This window comes from Austrofundulus limnaeus, unplaced genomic scaffold (assembly GCF_001266775.1).
Source record: "Austrofundulus limnaeus strain Quisiro unplaced genomic scaffold, Austrofundulus_limnaeus-1.0 Scaffold195, whole genome shotgun sequence".
NCBI classification, from domain to species: Eukaryota; Metazoa; Chordata; class Actinopteri; order Cyprinodontiformes; family Rivulidae; genus Austrofundulus; species Austrofundulus limnaeus.
Genome location: NW_013952597.1, coordinates 814,766 through 831,089, shown reverse-complemented (window position 1 = coordinate 831,089; position 16,324 = coordinate 814,766). Strand labels below are relative to the sequence as shown.

General features: G+C 42.8%; 1 protein-coding gene across 2 annotated transcripts in view; it reads right to left on the bottom strand.

Moving 5' to 3' along the window:
- Nucleotides 1-9,864: 9,864 nt before the first annotated feature.
- The window catches only part of nrp2a (neuropilin 2a), an 84,689-nt gene continuing 78,229 nt past the window's right edge, over nt 9,865-16,324 (bottom strand). Inside the window, exons 17-18 of one of the 2 annotated variants that reach the window (XM_014018566.1) lie at nt 12,447-12,509; nt 9,865-11,582 (exon numbers count right to left, since the gene is read on the bottom strand). In XM_014018566.1, coding sequence (XP_013874020.1) covers nt 11,278-11,582; nt 12,447-12,509 — 368 coding nt within the window. In that variant the 3' untranslated portion in view covers nt 9,865-11,277. Of the gene's footprint in view, nt 11,583-12,446; nt 12,510-12,928; nt 15,287-16,324 lie in introns of those variants that run through there. The other variant, XM_014018567.1, reaches the window with a different exon arrangement.

The window sequence follows — 16,324 nt, the reverse complement described above, 5'->3', positions numbered from 1 at the left end:
AAACCTCAGTTTGGCTTAAAGTCTGATCCCATGAGCTAATTAGGGAAGACTTCACAGCCAGGGACCCGGCACGCCTGCCGGTAGTCTCAACCCGAGGCCGAGCCTCTAAGTGTGTTTTTAACTCCCAAGGGGAGATTTTATTTTGGAAGGAGGAACCGGACACGGCTTGAATTTTTCTGGCTTTGACTGAAAAAGATGAAAGCTACCTGGAAAAACACCTGTTCGCCAATGACCAGTAAGCGAGCCAACATCAGTTCCCTGACTGATCGGAGGCGAGCCAGCTCCTACCCCGAGGGTGCCTTAAGAAGTCATCATCAGGTAAAAGCTGATGTGTTCGGAGTGACGTGTCATGTGGAACCTGAGCTTAGAAAAGACGTGCAGTTCCGGTTGACCCACACTTTAATAAAAGTAAAAGTCATAGTAACATACTAATCTTACTTTCCTCCTTTCCTTGTTCTTAATTTGCCAAAACTTAAGCTAAAAGTGCCAGTAAAATTGTTTGGTTGTTAACCTCAGAACTGATGTTTTACTGTTCTATACGAGTAATCTGAGTTGATGTGAATTGAAATTCGGATGCGGGTTTTATCTCATTTAACTCTGACGTTTGTTATAGGAATAACCACAGTCAAGTGTAACTTATGATCTGTTCAATTTGTGTAAATAAGTGATTGCATAATCTTTTATGAATCAACTTGAACTCGTCTGAACGTTCACTTATTGTGTCACTTTTCACTTCRCACAGTCAAGATATTAACAAGTAATGAGAAATATCTTGGAAAAAGTTTCCTCATAACCTTGCGTATGAGAGATGTGGGAAAAGTTTAATTCACCTTAAGCTCACTCTTACAATGCCCACAGAGTGAGGGACACACATAGAGACACACCTTGGAATCATCCAAGAAGAGCTGGAAGAGGTGTTTGTGGAAAGAGATGGTAAATGGCCAGAATTTGTCCAGTATTTTAACAAGTTCAAGGACTCTAAAGCGCTTTACACTAGTCATTCACATGAAGGAAATTTTGTAAATGTTTAACTGAATGTTAGATGCAGTAATGTATTTTTTCAGATTCTGATCATTGCAGCCTTAAGTTTAAACAGAATGAGAGATGGTGTGTGTGTATCAGTGTGTGTTCTGGGTGTAGTATAAACAAGATTGGTTATGCTAGTGTCTGATGTAAAAGTTACCACCTTCAGAGGCTGTAACCAGGAAGAGCCTGAAGAGGTTATAAGGTTGAATCATTATGATATGGGGAGAAGTTGTTAGTTTTGCAGAGTCCCAGTTTAGAGCAGCCTGGGACATTTGGCTGCTGTGCTTTGTTTGAGCTTTCCTGATATGAGCTCAAGGCCACGCTGAGGCCTGTGCTGTGTGTACTGCTGTGAAACTGATTAGAATCTGAGACAAGAATAAAGTTTTGAGAAGAAATCCAAGTGGGCCCTTCTACATTATTCAGGCATTCCACTTTTGAACGCTTTTCTACTCACACACATTCACACACTGAGGGTGGTAGGCTACACTGTAGCCAGACCCAACTTCAGAATGGATGGATGGATGAATGGATGGATGGATGGATGGATGGATGGATGGATGGACGATAGATGGATGGATGATGGATGGATGAATGGATGATGGATGGATTGATGGATGGATAATGGATGAATGGATGAATGGATGATGAATGGATGAATGGATGGATGGATGATGAATGGATGAATGGATGAATGGATGATGGATGATGAATGGATGGATGGATGGATGGATGGACGATGGATGGATGGATGATGGATGGATGGATGGATGGATGGATGAATGGATGGATGGATGATGAATGGATGAATGGATGAATGGATGATGGATGATGAATGGATGGATAGATGATGGATGGATGGATGGATGGATGGATGATGGATGGATGGATGATGGATGGATGGATGRWWGATRRATGRATGGATGGATGGATGGATTGATGGATGGATGGATGGACGATGGATGGATGGATGGATGGATGTATGGATGATGGATGAATTAAACAATAAAACAGATTTCTATCATAAATTTTACTATGTTACTGATCCTCTTGAGAAGCTTTCCTTTTTTTGTTAAAAATTATATTTATATTTGCAGCTTTTCAGGTTTTAAAATTTAAGATATGGTGTTAAAACAAATTATTTGAAAATGCTATGTATTTGGAACAATTTGTTTAATTTCATCATGTAGTTTCACTATTTTTCTACAGCACACACTTTTTGTGCATCTGTTATACTTATTACACAGTTTTGGACATACAGGAAGGATTTTTAGTAACAGTAATCTTATGATATTTGTGTCTTTGTTTGGGTTTCACCCAAATGTGGGAAATTTGTTTCAAATTAATACAGAAAAATATTAAAATAGGACAGCAAAACCAAGTACCTAGCAGAAAGTACAAAGAAAAAAGGATCATGGTAGATGTACACACTTCAGGATGAACAACAGGTGATTGCAATCAGCCACTGAGACCAGGTGGCAAAGACACTCTTTCAAAATAAAACAGGAAGTAAGGCTTTATCGTAGAAGCACAGAACAAGACAGCAGATAATTTTGGCAATTGAGACTAAAATAAAATGACTATTGTGACCTGATACCAATGGTGACCCCAATACTAAAATAGATCTTATATTCAACATTTCCTTGGGCAAAGAAAGCTGATTAATTTCAATTTGATATTTAAGTCTGACACCAATTTTGTTTAGCGTTCGCTTTAATGTAAAGCAATTAAATCAAGAAACCATCTCTTTTTGAGCTCAAGGTTGTCAACACAACACTCAAACCCAACCACCGCCACTCTAAACAGATGGTTCGAGCGGCCCCCCTCTATGCCCGATAACAAGGTTCCTGGTCCTGTTAGGACAACTGTGACTGTAAACACACCAGCTTCAAGTGGTGAGAACAGGTGGCCCGCCACATAGGGACACTGTTCACGTTGCGAATCCACAATAAAAGTTCAGTTCTGAGCAAGTGCTCGAGTGTTTTAACAGCTTGATGGAGTACGGTCGGCTCAGACGCGCTGATGAAATATAAAGAAAATAAAAAATGTGTGCTGCGATGCCTCTGGGAAATTAAATCCAGTGCTACTGAGTTTGCTTCAGTAATATCAAAGTAAAAGTAGAAAAAAAAAGAACTGAAGTTATCAGCCGTGTGTTTCTTGGTCAAAAGCCAATAAAATCAAGTCCTAATTTTCAAGTTCTCTGTTCTGACTGGCAGTGACCGGACTGCTGGTTCTCTTTAGAGCTCTGAAGCTTCCAGTGATTTCCTTCATGCATCCTCCGGAGACGGGGCGGTGATCATTTCCAAAAGAAAGGAGCGAGATGGTCTGTTGGGTGTTTATACATACTGGGTCTGCCTCAGAGTTCCAGTCTAGCCAACCCCACCTCACCCCAACCACTGACCCATATAGGTGCTTTGAATCTCTGGCAGGCCTTACAAGAATTTCTGGGCCCCCTTCCCAGGAAGACCACTGAGATGAGGGTATGTGACGGTGGTGCGTGCATGCATGATGTAAAAATGTAAAAATGTAAGCATGTTGTCAGTCTCTCTGTGTGTGTGTAGAAACGGCTTCTGATTTGTGACAGCACTTTGGAAGGAGTTTAAAGCATCTTAGGGTTGAGTCTCCAGGTGGTTTTCTTCTTACAGACTTACTGACAGGGCAGAGGAGGAGGGGGACAGGGGATTTTAAAAAATGCAACATTTCTGAATTACTTCTTCACAGGACTCAGCACGATAGACTGAACATTTATTGTCAACAATACCAAAATCAAATGTCAGCTGGAAAAAGGAAAAATCCTTGCAGGAGAAGCAAAGAGCAAGAAAAACAAGTCTTGTAGCCTTTCAGTCAAAACAATCCTGCATGAAATTTAAACTTTATAATATCATAGATAGGTTTTTAATTCGGTTTGACAGCACTGACTAACAMTCTAGGTGGTCAGTGAAGATCTTTGAAGGAGAACTACACAATTACACAAGTTTGGCAAGATTTCTGAACTCCTCCAGATTCAAGTTATACTTCTTATAAAATTAAAGTTATTTAGGTGTGCTACCAGGAAGACCCAAAATGTCACATTCAGTTGTCCCTTTTCTTTGCCATATAACATTAAGAGTGACTTAAWCCTAAAGCACAAGGTGAGAAAATGTTGCACTGCAATACATGCTAATCGTAAGAAATGTTAAATATGTCAACTGTAATTATTAAAACCGATTTGCAYCAACCTCCTCAGTGCAATTAAATTGAAACAAACATTTAACCCCAGAAATAAAAAACATAACCGTGATATGTTTTGAGAAGTGCAAACCTGATTTTTGACTTCTTCTGAGTAGCAAAATTAAAAAGTTAATCTGGTTTCAATGAAGTCAGTCCAATTCTGGATGAAGTTCTGCGCTGTAAACRTCTCATCCAGTGTTAAAAAAGATTTCTGTCATCTAAAGCTACGCTGCAATGTTAAATCTACAAGTTCCTTCAGTTCACGTCTTTTCTCAGGCAACAGATCACTGATGTGAACAATGCTAACACTGTTAGCTCATCCTTTCCTTTAAAGTAAAACAAACGCTACAGTTTTCACTTTGTTAAAATATTAGTTTTTCTATATCCTCAAATGCTTTACTTTTGGATTTTATTCCAAAAATATTACTGGCAACAAATAAAAAAAGTAAAAAGTCCATAAATTTAATGCTAATACTAGCCGATACTCTGTTGCATTCTACAAACACTAGTGGAGAGGACGTCACTTCACGTACACTCTCATTGGCTGAAAGGTTTGGCTTTCAGGCTGAAGAACTGAGAGGGCGTGGCCTATCACCTGTCACTCAGTCCCATGGGCATGACTGAAATCTTATGCTGCCCTGTTTGGCCTGTTAAAATATAAACACTGTTAGGTTCTGGTTCACCAAAATGGGGGAAAAAAATCACAGTTTAACAGTAATTTTCTTATCTTTTAAATTTTTGTGGTTAAGGCAGGAATTACCCATTCATCTCCATGATTAGTGTATATAAACTTCTGACTGAAACTGTAGCCCCTGGCCAAGTCCAAAGTTATACTGTGAAGGATGAGATTTAAAACCAGTGTACTTTGTTTGAACCAGGCCTTGCTGTGTCGGAGCACACTGAGAAGTCTGTGTGCAGTAATATCAAGGAAAGACAAAGTGAGTTAGAAACCCAAGTAAAGCCCCCCCCAATCACTGTGTTGATTAATGTTCTGCCTGTCTGCCCTCTGTTCTATCCCGATTATATAATCCCCAGATTAATTAGCTGTGTGTTTTAGTCACTTCCTGTAGTGCGACCCTCAGACCGACACCCACTGCAGTCTGGCCTATCAACTTACAGGGCGCCGTTTTTTCCCCCCTCTCTCTTTGAAGGCCGCCTTTGGCTTCAGAGACAAAAAAAAAAGTCTCAGATCTGACGGCTAAAGGAAAGGGCCCCTGCAGAGTGGCGTTACAGACTGATAAAAAAAGCCCAGAAAAACAACATTTGTGAAACACACACACTCACAGAGGAAGCGAGACAAAAAAAAGGGATTAATTTGGTTGTGAAAACAAGAGGCGGTACGGAACAATGACAATCTGGCTCCTTTGGTAATTTCCTGTCGGCGTTCGTTCGTGTGATGTGGTTGTGACTGTTCTGCCGGGATCAATCAAACCTGCGAGCAGATGGCATCGTGCTCCTCCAGCAGACCGGGGACTGTCTGGGGTTGTATTTTTTATTTATTTTTTCCCCCAGAAACAGTAATTGGCCTGCTACGCCATGGACCGGAGCGCGCTAACAACTACTGCCATCACCACTGTGCAGCGGCAACACCGAACGTTCTGATCCGAATGAGCTACAGGCTCCATTTAATATCAACTCACGCTTGTGTTTAACATGGCTGTAACTAAAAAAAAAAAGCTACGACGACTGTGTTTCCACGAGGAAAACACACATTAAAGGTGCACACTTCAGCCACAAAATGCTACACTGACTTTGACACTTTCATTTATCTTCCAATTTCCTCACGAAGGTCCAATCTTTCCATGTAGACGTCTTACAGACATCAAGACACAGTGGAGTTGGAAGGGGGAGGAAAAAAAAAGGAATGGCATGTGCTTTATGTGCTAACAGGTCGGGAGAGCTTGTGTAGGTAAATGGAACCGCTTGTGGCAGACTCAGAAAGCCTTATAAAAGAGAAACCGAGTAATTGCATGTGTACTGTATGAGTGTGTGTGTCTGAGACGTCAGGGTACTTCAAAGCTTTGATGTTGCGGCTCCCTAAATGAGGGCCACCAGAGGTCCGCACTAATGGGACATCATGTGGAGATTAGAGGCCGAGAGGAGCGTGCTGGCAACAAAGTCGTGTGTGTGTGTGTTTACACAGGAAAGCACGTGCACATGTGCGCTTTCCTTTGTGCAGTTAAAAGTGAAAGTTTAGCTCACGGGTAATTAGACAGGAGGCGTCTGGTTATGGCCCATCACTCAATCAATTAATTAAAAAAACAAAACAAAAAAAAAAACGTTTTCAGTATGGTATAAATCCTTTATTAAATTAGCATAACAGTAATTATAATAACAATCATAAAAAGAGCATTTCTGTACAAAGACCCCTTTAAAACAACAACAGCAGTCCTAGCAGTGCGCAACAGGTGTGTGTGTGTGTGTGTGTGTGTGTGTGTGTGTGTGTGTGTGTGTATGTGTGTGTAAGAGAAACACTGTAAAGTACTTTGTAAACCCTGAGTGAGGTTAAAAGCAGCAAAGCCTAAACGTGATCCAACACATAATAAAATGTATGATTGTTCTTTTGCTTTAGTGACTTTTTTCTTTTGATGCACATTCATCACCCTGTCGGGCTATAAACAGAGCAACACATCCTGTTTACCACCTCATCCTGCTGTGATATTATCAAGTATTTAATATTCATGCCTTTGTCTTGTGTGTTGATAATATTCTTTCTGTTTCAGCATCCAGAAATTTACATTGTGATTTAGAAGTGTTGTTACCACGGCACTTTCCTGATGCTCAAGAATGTTTTTTCCAGTGTTAATTCCTCTTGTGTTCCTTCTAGTGTTCATTCCAAAAGATCTCAAAGATATGAAGAAAAGCCTTTGATCAACAAGATTTAAAATATGTATTAAGCTATTAAGTGGTTTAAKATGCATTTAATTAACCCTTTAACAATTCCCCCATAATGCCTAAAACACCTGGAAAAAGAATGCTGGAATTACATTAGATGAACATTTCAAAATACACACAACTCAGTCTCTGTAAAAGTAATGTGCTGAAGTTTTCATCTCAGCCATCAAAATAATTATAACTAAAACTAGAATACAGTTACTGAAGCTGGAGGCTGGAAATCACGCTTGTTTTTTGCCTAGATTGTTATAATAGTTTTTATAAGTGCTGCACTGTGGTATTTAAATTTAAAACCCCTTTTTTAACCTCAGTCAAAAAGATGAGCCACTGCCAGTTAAAGTGTTGATTTGACTTGAGGAGCTTTAACTTTAACACTTTGTTTGAATTTATATCAGTTAGTGCACACTTTTGAAATAATGCTAATGCCTTCCTGTTGTTCAAAACATGATATATTTTTTATTTTTTAATTTTTTTTCAAACAGGAAGTGCAGCCAACTTTAATAACGGAACACATTGTACTGAACATCTCTATCCAACGTATTTATCAATTTCTAAGAAAAAAAATGTTGGTGTTTTTTTGCAAGCCTAACAAGAATATTTTCTTAATAATTCCACTTATATTTATTTATTCATTTAATGGTTGTGTAATGTTACAGTATTGTGAATAATGAAATATTTTACCCTGAGTGTTTTGGCTGCTGAAGTGAGGCACCCAGACACTGTTGTCGTGTTTTTAGTAGTCAAGCTGAAACTTCGACTTGGGAGCTGGGCAGCACAGCGTGAGAGCAGCAATGAACTTTTAAACATGCCACTCACTTTAAAATCAAACATGAGATGAAACATGACAGCAAACAGATAGTGTCATTTGGTTGCTGCTGGCTTTCAGCTCCACTGGGCTTGTTGAGAAACACTCGAGAAAACCTCCACTGAAGTGTTGACATGGAAGATACTGTGAGTGTCCTGCAGAGTGTCAGTCAGAGGCAAGCTCCCATCACACACACTCAGGCTTGTTTACATTAAAACCTAATGTGCAATAAACAGTTTTTTAAAATATCAAATCAAGAAAACATTTTTAGAATCCTAAACACCTAAAAGTCATCATTTATGCTGAAAAAAATTGTGAACACAGAGTTTAATTCAGAGCGACGTTAAGATCAAACTGCTTTACTGCTAACTTAAAACTACTTTAGTCTAAATATTTCATAATGCAGGGTAAGTCAAAAGTCACAGGACAAAATGACATCAGAATACCCCAAGAGGTAACAGGTGAGGGGTTCTATTYGTCAGGTCCAGAGCATGGTCGCCATCTCAAAAATCATTGAATTGGAACAAATAAAAAGGTGTCCTGTGCCTTTTGACTCACCCTGTATTTCATGTGAAAGTTGTAGTTATTTAGTTGGCTGTTCCAGCAGAACCGTCATGAACTTCCTGTATGATGTTAAGCACCTTGTACCAGAAGTGCTATAGCTTGTTTAGCACCTGGTCCTGCTATTAGCACTTGAAGAAATGTCATGAATCACGTCTGTTTCCTGCCCAAGTCCTATCACAGTCTATTATCTCCTAATTTTTTCTCCCCTTCCATCTCAGCCAACCATAATCAACATCATGCAACTCACCTGTGTTCACTAGTATTTAAGCTCCTCTCATCCACAGCTCCTGTGCCAGATTTATGAACGGTTCTGCCTAGTAATTATCCAGCATTCATGTTACGTCTTGCCTGTCTCGTCTCGACCTTGGTTCTCCTCACTGGTTCTTCGCCTCTCGTCTTGCTCCTGAATGGTACCGTCCTGGACTCTGCTCTCTAGGTTTTGACCCCCGCCCTGGACTCTGGCTTTCTGCCTCCTGCCTCACTCCCCATCAGTATTCTGCCTTCTGCCACCCGGATTACGACCACCGCCCGCCTGCTCCAACCACGAGAAAAGTCTACTCCTTCTAACCTGGTTCTGCTCTCATTCTGCCTGTGTATGACCCCTGCCTGTCCCATGAATCATCCCTGGACCTCTAAGTCCTAACTGAGGTCTCTCTCCAAACACGGAAGTGTCACTGGACACCACCCGACACTTTCCACRTCACTCAAGAGTTCGCTCAGGACCAAGCATTCTCTCAAAAGGTTAGTGGCTCAGTTTAATACAAGATCTGTCCTTCTGTTTAATCCAGCCACTAACCTGTTCYTCTCCTGTTTAGAACTCCTGGCCCCCCTGACGTGTCAATCCAGATCCAACTTCCTGTTTATAAATAAAACTTTTAAAACTGCTCTGGTGTCTGGCAATTCAGTGAAACTCGTTTACCCATTCATTACAAGAAACCCACATAATTATACATGTGTGTGTGTGTGTGTGTGTGTGTGTGTGTGTGTGTGTGTGTGTGTGTGTGTGTGTGTGNGTGTGTGTGTGTGTGTGTGTGTGTGTGTGTGTGTATGTGTGTGTAAGAGGGGGTGGGGTTTGTCTGTTTTAGGTTATTTTGGTCCTCCCGGGCAGAAGGGGGCGCTGTGGCTGTCCTTGTCAAAATAATGATACTGGCTTCAAAGGCAAGCTGGATCCCCGAGGCTCCAAGGCACTTTGAAGAGGGTCAGCGGGGTCCGTTAATGTGGGCCTCAAAGGAGAGAGGACAGCGAGCGTGGTGAGGGTGATGTCATGTCAATCCACGGGGTTTCATTCGTAATCCGGTATGCTGTGGTCAGTGTGTGGGGTGCTCAAATACTCGAATGTGTCTGAGATGCAGATGGTGCATTTGGTGTTTTGTATATAGAACCGTATGTACAAGTGAAGTGTTTGGATGATCATGTTCCCTTCTACTCACAGCGTACAAAGTCCATTCAGAGCATGCAACCCCCCACCCCCTTCTGACTGGTTTGAAAACCTTTTCAAAACCAAAAATACAAAATAATAAAAATAATAACATCCAAATGAAAAAGTTGCCTCGCTCTGCAAGGGCCAACATTAAAATCAACCCAAAACTCCCAAAGTAGGCTACGGTTAGCCAAAGGGTTGAGGTGGGTGTAAGTGGGTGAAGATGGGGTAGGTCCTGTCAATCATGGCTTTTTAGGTCCTCATGTTAAACATCTTTTTTTTTCTTCCCCGCAGCGATTTCCCCCACAAACAGTTTAAGGCTTGTTGTGTGTCCGGGCACACAGTCAGTCGATTGTGTTGGGTTGTGTTTTGATCCCATTTGTTTGTTTTGTAGTCTTTTTTTCTTTTAAAGCACAGGGCGAATGTGTCCCCCCCCCCCCCCCCCGTCGGAGAGGCGGGTGGAGGAGGGGGGGATTCAGTGCTCTGTCCATCACAGTTTCACTCTCCTTTTGTTTCTTCTCCTTCAGGGTTTCAGTCTCTGCTCTAAACAGCAATCCATAGGTTGCACCGTCCAAAGCTCCATGACCTTTAACTATTTACCGCAATGTAAACACGACCTTCTCTTCAACAAGAACCTGCGACAACAGTCAAACAATAAATCTAACAATAACGCCTTTTCGTCATGAAAATAATGCCTTAAAATGCTCCCACTTCTCTACCTCTACACAATATTTATACTTTCTTCAACCACCCCACCTCCCAAAAAGAAAAGAAAAGAAAAAGAAACTTATCTTCCAGCCCAGATGGCCATCAGGTCAGAAAGAAAACATTAAACTGAAAGAGACTGATTGAGCGAAAACCTTACGGATGCTGAAGAATAAAAATACCACAGACTGTCAGGAACGTAGGGGATAACTGAGGCCGAGTCAAACATGGAACAAAAGAGTCGAGGGGCCAAACAAAGGAGCTAAGATCTAGGCCACTGTGTTTACGTGTGATCAAAAAATACACTTTCTAAGGACGTTCCTAACCTACCACCTTTCCAACACAACGTGTCTGGCTCGGTCTGTGTACTTTACAGCATCCAGTTTCAAAACTAGACAAATCTATGATGCATTTATAGACATTTCTCTTTTGGTGAACCAGGAATTGGTCATTGATATGTGTTGATATTTGAGGCCTATCATCCCTGCAATGGAGCAGTCCGTAGAGGTATCCTCAGTCAAATACTGGACGATGCCCCCGATTTTTTCTCCCCCCGGACGAGATCTCGTTGTGATCCGCACCACCGAGGAAGTCAGCAGACGCTAAAGTGAAGTGGTGTAAACGAAAAAACATAGTGCGAGGTTTTCCTCTCCCATCACGCCTCAGTGCAGCAGCGCTGTTGGTTGAGTTTGACTTTGTGCTTGAGGCCGTCGTACAGTTCGAAGTTGTAGTTCTCCAAAGTGGTGGAGGAGCGTGACGACAGGCCGCTGTACGAGCAGGTGCAGTACAGGAGGAGGCCCGCGCAGACCGCGCCCAGCAGGACGCCCAACGAGCTCATGACGATGATGGTGACCAGGATGGGGTCCAGGGTGTACAGCCAGGAGTTGTCTTTCTCAGAGACACTGGTCACCGGAGGATCGGACGACGGGGAAGCCGTGTTCCACTCAGGGAACGTCAAACCTGCGGCGGGAAGGGAAGGAAACAAGTAAATTAGAGTGCGAGTCCGATTTTCGAGTTAGGGGTCTCTGCAATAGGTTTTGTCCTGTGGGCGGAGACGGCCCTACTCATGATTGGTGGAGGTTTCGATGTGGGCAGAGATGGCCTAAGAGACATGATTGGTCAGATTGACGGTTGGGTTTGAGGAGGTTGGAGGCAGCGGGGAGTAGCTTGATTGAGTCAATCAGGAAGCAACATGTTTTTTAAGATTGATTTTAGTCATAACTTGAGAAAGGAAAGTGCTAGCTGCACGAAATTTGAACGTCATACACGTGAAAGGATGTGTAACAATATGGTTTGTTAAAACATCCCTAACCAGCCTGTAAAACGATAGCTAAAAATCAATATTTTTTTACAGGCTGGTTGGGAATGTTTTGACTGAGCCATATTGTTACACATCCTTTCACATGTATGACGTTCAAATTGCGTGCAACTAGCACTTTCCTTTCTCAAGTTATGACTAAAATTAATCTTAAAAAAACATGTTACTTCCTGCCTGACTCGATCAAACTATTCCCCGCTGCCTCCAGCCTCAAACCCCACCGTCAATCTGACCAATCACATCTCTTGGGCCATCTCCGCCCACATCAACACCTCCGCCAATCACGAGTAGGGCCGTCTCCGCTCACAGCAAGACCTCCGCCAATCACGAGCAGGGACGTCTCCGCCCACATTAAGACCTCCGCCAATCACGAGTAGGGACGTCTCTGCCCACATTAAGACCGCGGCCAATGACGATTTGGGTCGTCTCCGCCCACAGGACAACACGTTCTGCAGAGACCCCTACTTTGCGATTTTCTGTAAAAAGTGGGAGGAGCAATGCCTCACCTATGCCTTGTGGGTCTCTGCCGCTGGAGAGTCTCCCGTCTCCAACTTTACTGTGTCTGTTATCTGTCAAAGAGAAGCACAGGACATGCTGACCTTTAGCAGCAAACCACTTTACACAGAGGCGTCGCACCGAATCACGAGTCCGAAGTGCTGAAACTCATCCTGTTATTTAGAGATCAGTCGAATTGCTGCGCCGTTTTTTCGAGCGGCTGTGGAAGAATAAAGGAATCTGACAAGAGACGGAGCCACTTTACACTAAAAACTACAGAGTTGACTGTGATGAAACATGATGGAAAACTAGTGCATAAATAAAGAACAAGATACATTGGTTTAGATCAAAACAGGGAATTGAAGTTACAAAGTTGAATAAAAGCTCCACTTCAAGGCCTTTCTGTGTGGCAGAGTCAACAATTTGAACTAAAAAATCCATAAACAACTAGTTACACATTCTGGTTTGAGGATAAACACAAAGACGATTTATATTATAATAGAAAAATATGTCTTTATTCATAGAGAAATTTCATTAAGATGCATTCCTGTCAAACACACAGGCATCACATTAGATAAAGACTGTATAAGACTGCTCATTCTGTGTGAATACAAATGCAACAAAACCCTCACATCATAGTGTAAATCAGTTTAAGAGTATTGTTTTGAACAAAAATAAAATGTAGTGCTTGTAAAATGTGTTTTCTGATCTGAAAAATGACTAAATTAAGGAACTGGTGAAACTAGAAATGGGCTGCAGCACTTTGCTTGAGTTCGAAAGCTCAAGTGTACTTTGTAAGAGTTTTCTTTTTACTTTGTGTCTTTATGTGTGTGTGTGTGTGCGCGTTTGCTGCCCTTGGCAAGCATTCAGGAGTGGGAGTAACTGCTTGGCAAGGCACACGTCTAGATCTGGAGGTCTTTGATGGCCAATGGCATTATTAATACTGTTTCCAGGGCAACGGGAGTTGGCAGCAAACGGGGGCGATGGAGGTGCAGCAGATGGGAGGGGGGAAAAAGTGCTTACCGCAGCCTTAATAAATGCTATCTGTCCATTAACTAATTACAACTATTAGAAGCTCCGTGTGTAATGGTGTCGAGATGGATCGAGTCAGGCGTCCAAGTTGATTTAAAAGCATAAAGTGAGAGTGTGCCAAAAAATTAAAAAAGGGGAGATGACATCTTTTTTTTTACAGTTGTGACAACAAATTCAGGTGCACTCTGCAGAGCTGTGGGTTTGCAGGTGACAGATTCTGTGCAGCTGTGACAGAACTGGAAGGTAATGCCCCATTAGGCGACAGAGCAAAGACCTGCATTTCATTCAAAACAGCTAAGCTCGGATCTGATTTTTTATCACCCCTGGAGCAGTGGATGCAGAGAGGAATCAGTGCCAATTTGTCTTTTTCAGAACCAAATTTCACAACAGATTCAGCTTTAGATCCTACATGTGTTGAATATTGGTTCAAAGTGTCTAATTTTACTGCCTTTTAAAGGGGAAAAAGCTCATCAATCGCTTGAGCTCTCCTCTGGTTTTCATCAGGGTGCGCATGTACGCAGCAAAAACATTTGACTCGTGGCTTCCAGCTGGGCCAGCGGCATTGTGGGATTTGTAGGAGCATAAATCAAGGGCGAAGTGGCGATGGCAGACAGCTGTGTCTATTTACAACCCTAAAAACAACAAGCGCACATTAGCACTGAAAACGCGACAAGTGGGGCCTCGGCGTGGCTTTCATCTGGGCAGCTCGAAGGCGAGGGGAACAACTGGAGTGGGTGGTACGCAGCTCAGATGGGAGTGGGAACAACGTGCTTTATTACACCAGAGAATCAAGATGAAACACTAAGCAGTGAGGACGGCTGCATCCATCACCGACTGATGCCTTTATCAGGAGAGGATGAGCCGTTCAATCAAACCAGCTGCTTATCTCCATTTGAAATGCGCGGCTTTAAGTATGATGGATTTGCATTCTGTTGTTGTTTTTTAAATGTGCACATGCTCTTTAAAAATCAGAGGACAATGGGGACACCTTTTCCCCTCCCTTTGTTGCAGCACCCTCTGTATCRGCACAACTTAATAAATTTTGCCAGATCATTTCGGACCAACGTCTCAAGCTAACAATTTTCTTCTCTCGTCACCCTGCGTGCTGCAGAGCTCCTCGTGTCTCTCGGGTCTTGTTTTGGCCTTGCGGTTTGGCAGTTTTGGCTGGCTCTAGCAGTAGAACCGGCCAACCCCCCCTTCACTTCCCCAGACCACACAAGTCTTTGTGTGCGTCCATGCTGGGGTCATTCCAAGAGGACTGTCGGGGTTACAAGGAGCCAGACGGAGCTCAKAGGCCTGGATCAAGCTGTTCAGAAAAAAAACTTGACTCTGGATTCGTTCCTCTAATCAGGAGCAGCATAGTGGTAAATGTTAAGAGCAAAGAGAAACAAACGCTACTACGTCCATTACAGACGCAGAGAGAGGCCATGATGTGTCTTTGCAAATCTTCCATTTAGTGTCATCGTTGCTGTTGCAGCTGTAAACCGAAGTCTTTTTCGAGTCACACTTCCAACTACATCATCCCACATCTGTGCTTCTTTTCAGCAGAGGGTGCGGTGTCTGTCCCGGCTGTCCAGCCTCACCGTCAGGACCGGCTCCACCCCCGGGGTGGCCATGCTGGTGGCCCAGTTTGAGTACTGGAAGCACTGCGATGAGCTGTGGTAGGCCACGGACAGCTGGCTCTTCTTGGTGGCCAGGTGTTGTCGGCAGCAACAGAGTGCCCTGACCAAGATGGCCACTGCCAGGAGAAGGAGGGCGCCCCCGGCGGCCATAATGTAATACCAATGGATGGGCAAGGGAGGCACAGGAACGCCTCCCCCTGGTGGAAAGATACAYAGTGATTGGCCAACGGGAAAAACAGAAGAAAAAAATAATTTGCTGATTTCTATCTTCTTTTATTGGGGGGGAGGGGCTTAAGGTAACGAACAGCAGGCGTGCACCTCATATGAGCATGCCCAAACATGCCAGTTGCAAAAATAAATACATGTCCAAGGCAATWAAAAAAAGCATCCATATCTGTCGTGTGGCTTGGGTTGCAGTTCGAGGAGAAGCTTTCACACCAAGATCATCCAGAGATTTGATTTGAAATCAGTCCAATGGTTGATCAAGATCCAATCAGATGCTAATGGAGTTAAATTGTTTTGAAGCTCCAGCGACATCACTTGGTGTGAAACAGAAAGCCAGAAACTATTAGTTTAAACAAGCAGTGACACACTCCTCTTCCGGTTACACACTGGCACAGGAAGTCACAAAACAGCCCCCAGAGCCATGCAAGCATCAGTGAGGTGCCAAATCCAAAGAGCTGATACTGGATCGCTATTCGTTAACTAGCCAGCTCGACTTGTCCTGAGTTTGAAATTTATTCTGCTCTTTTGCGTAATTTGTTTCATTTTCCCTTCTCATCTGTCAGCCTCCTGGCCGAGACCTCTCCTCCTCAAGCCAAACGCCGTCTCCTCAGAGACCATCTCCTCAGATCGTCTATCCTGGCGTCAAACTCTCTCTTTTTTTTAAATCCGTGGCTTTGAAAAAAGCTTTTATTCAAGTCAGCTAAGATAAAACCCAGATGAGTGTGTTAAAAATAAAAGAAAGAACTGTACGTTCCAAACTTGATGTTTGAAAAATCACAYTGAGCTGGGGACGTTGAGCTCAATACTTCCTGATTTTTGGACCGTGTCACATAATTACAGAGTGAAATGGTGCGTGATCCTGCTACTTCACACTGCACACACTCATTAGGCAGAGAGGAGATACCCCCGCGCTCGATGCTGCTCAGTCACTCTGTCTGATTGCTTTTCACTTGGGATGCCACCGTGCTTGTGTGTGTGTGTGTGTGTGTGTGTGTGTGTGTGTGTGTGTG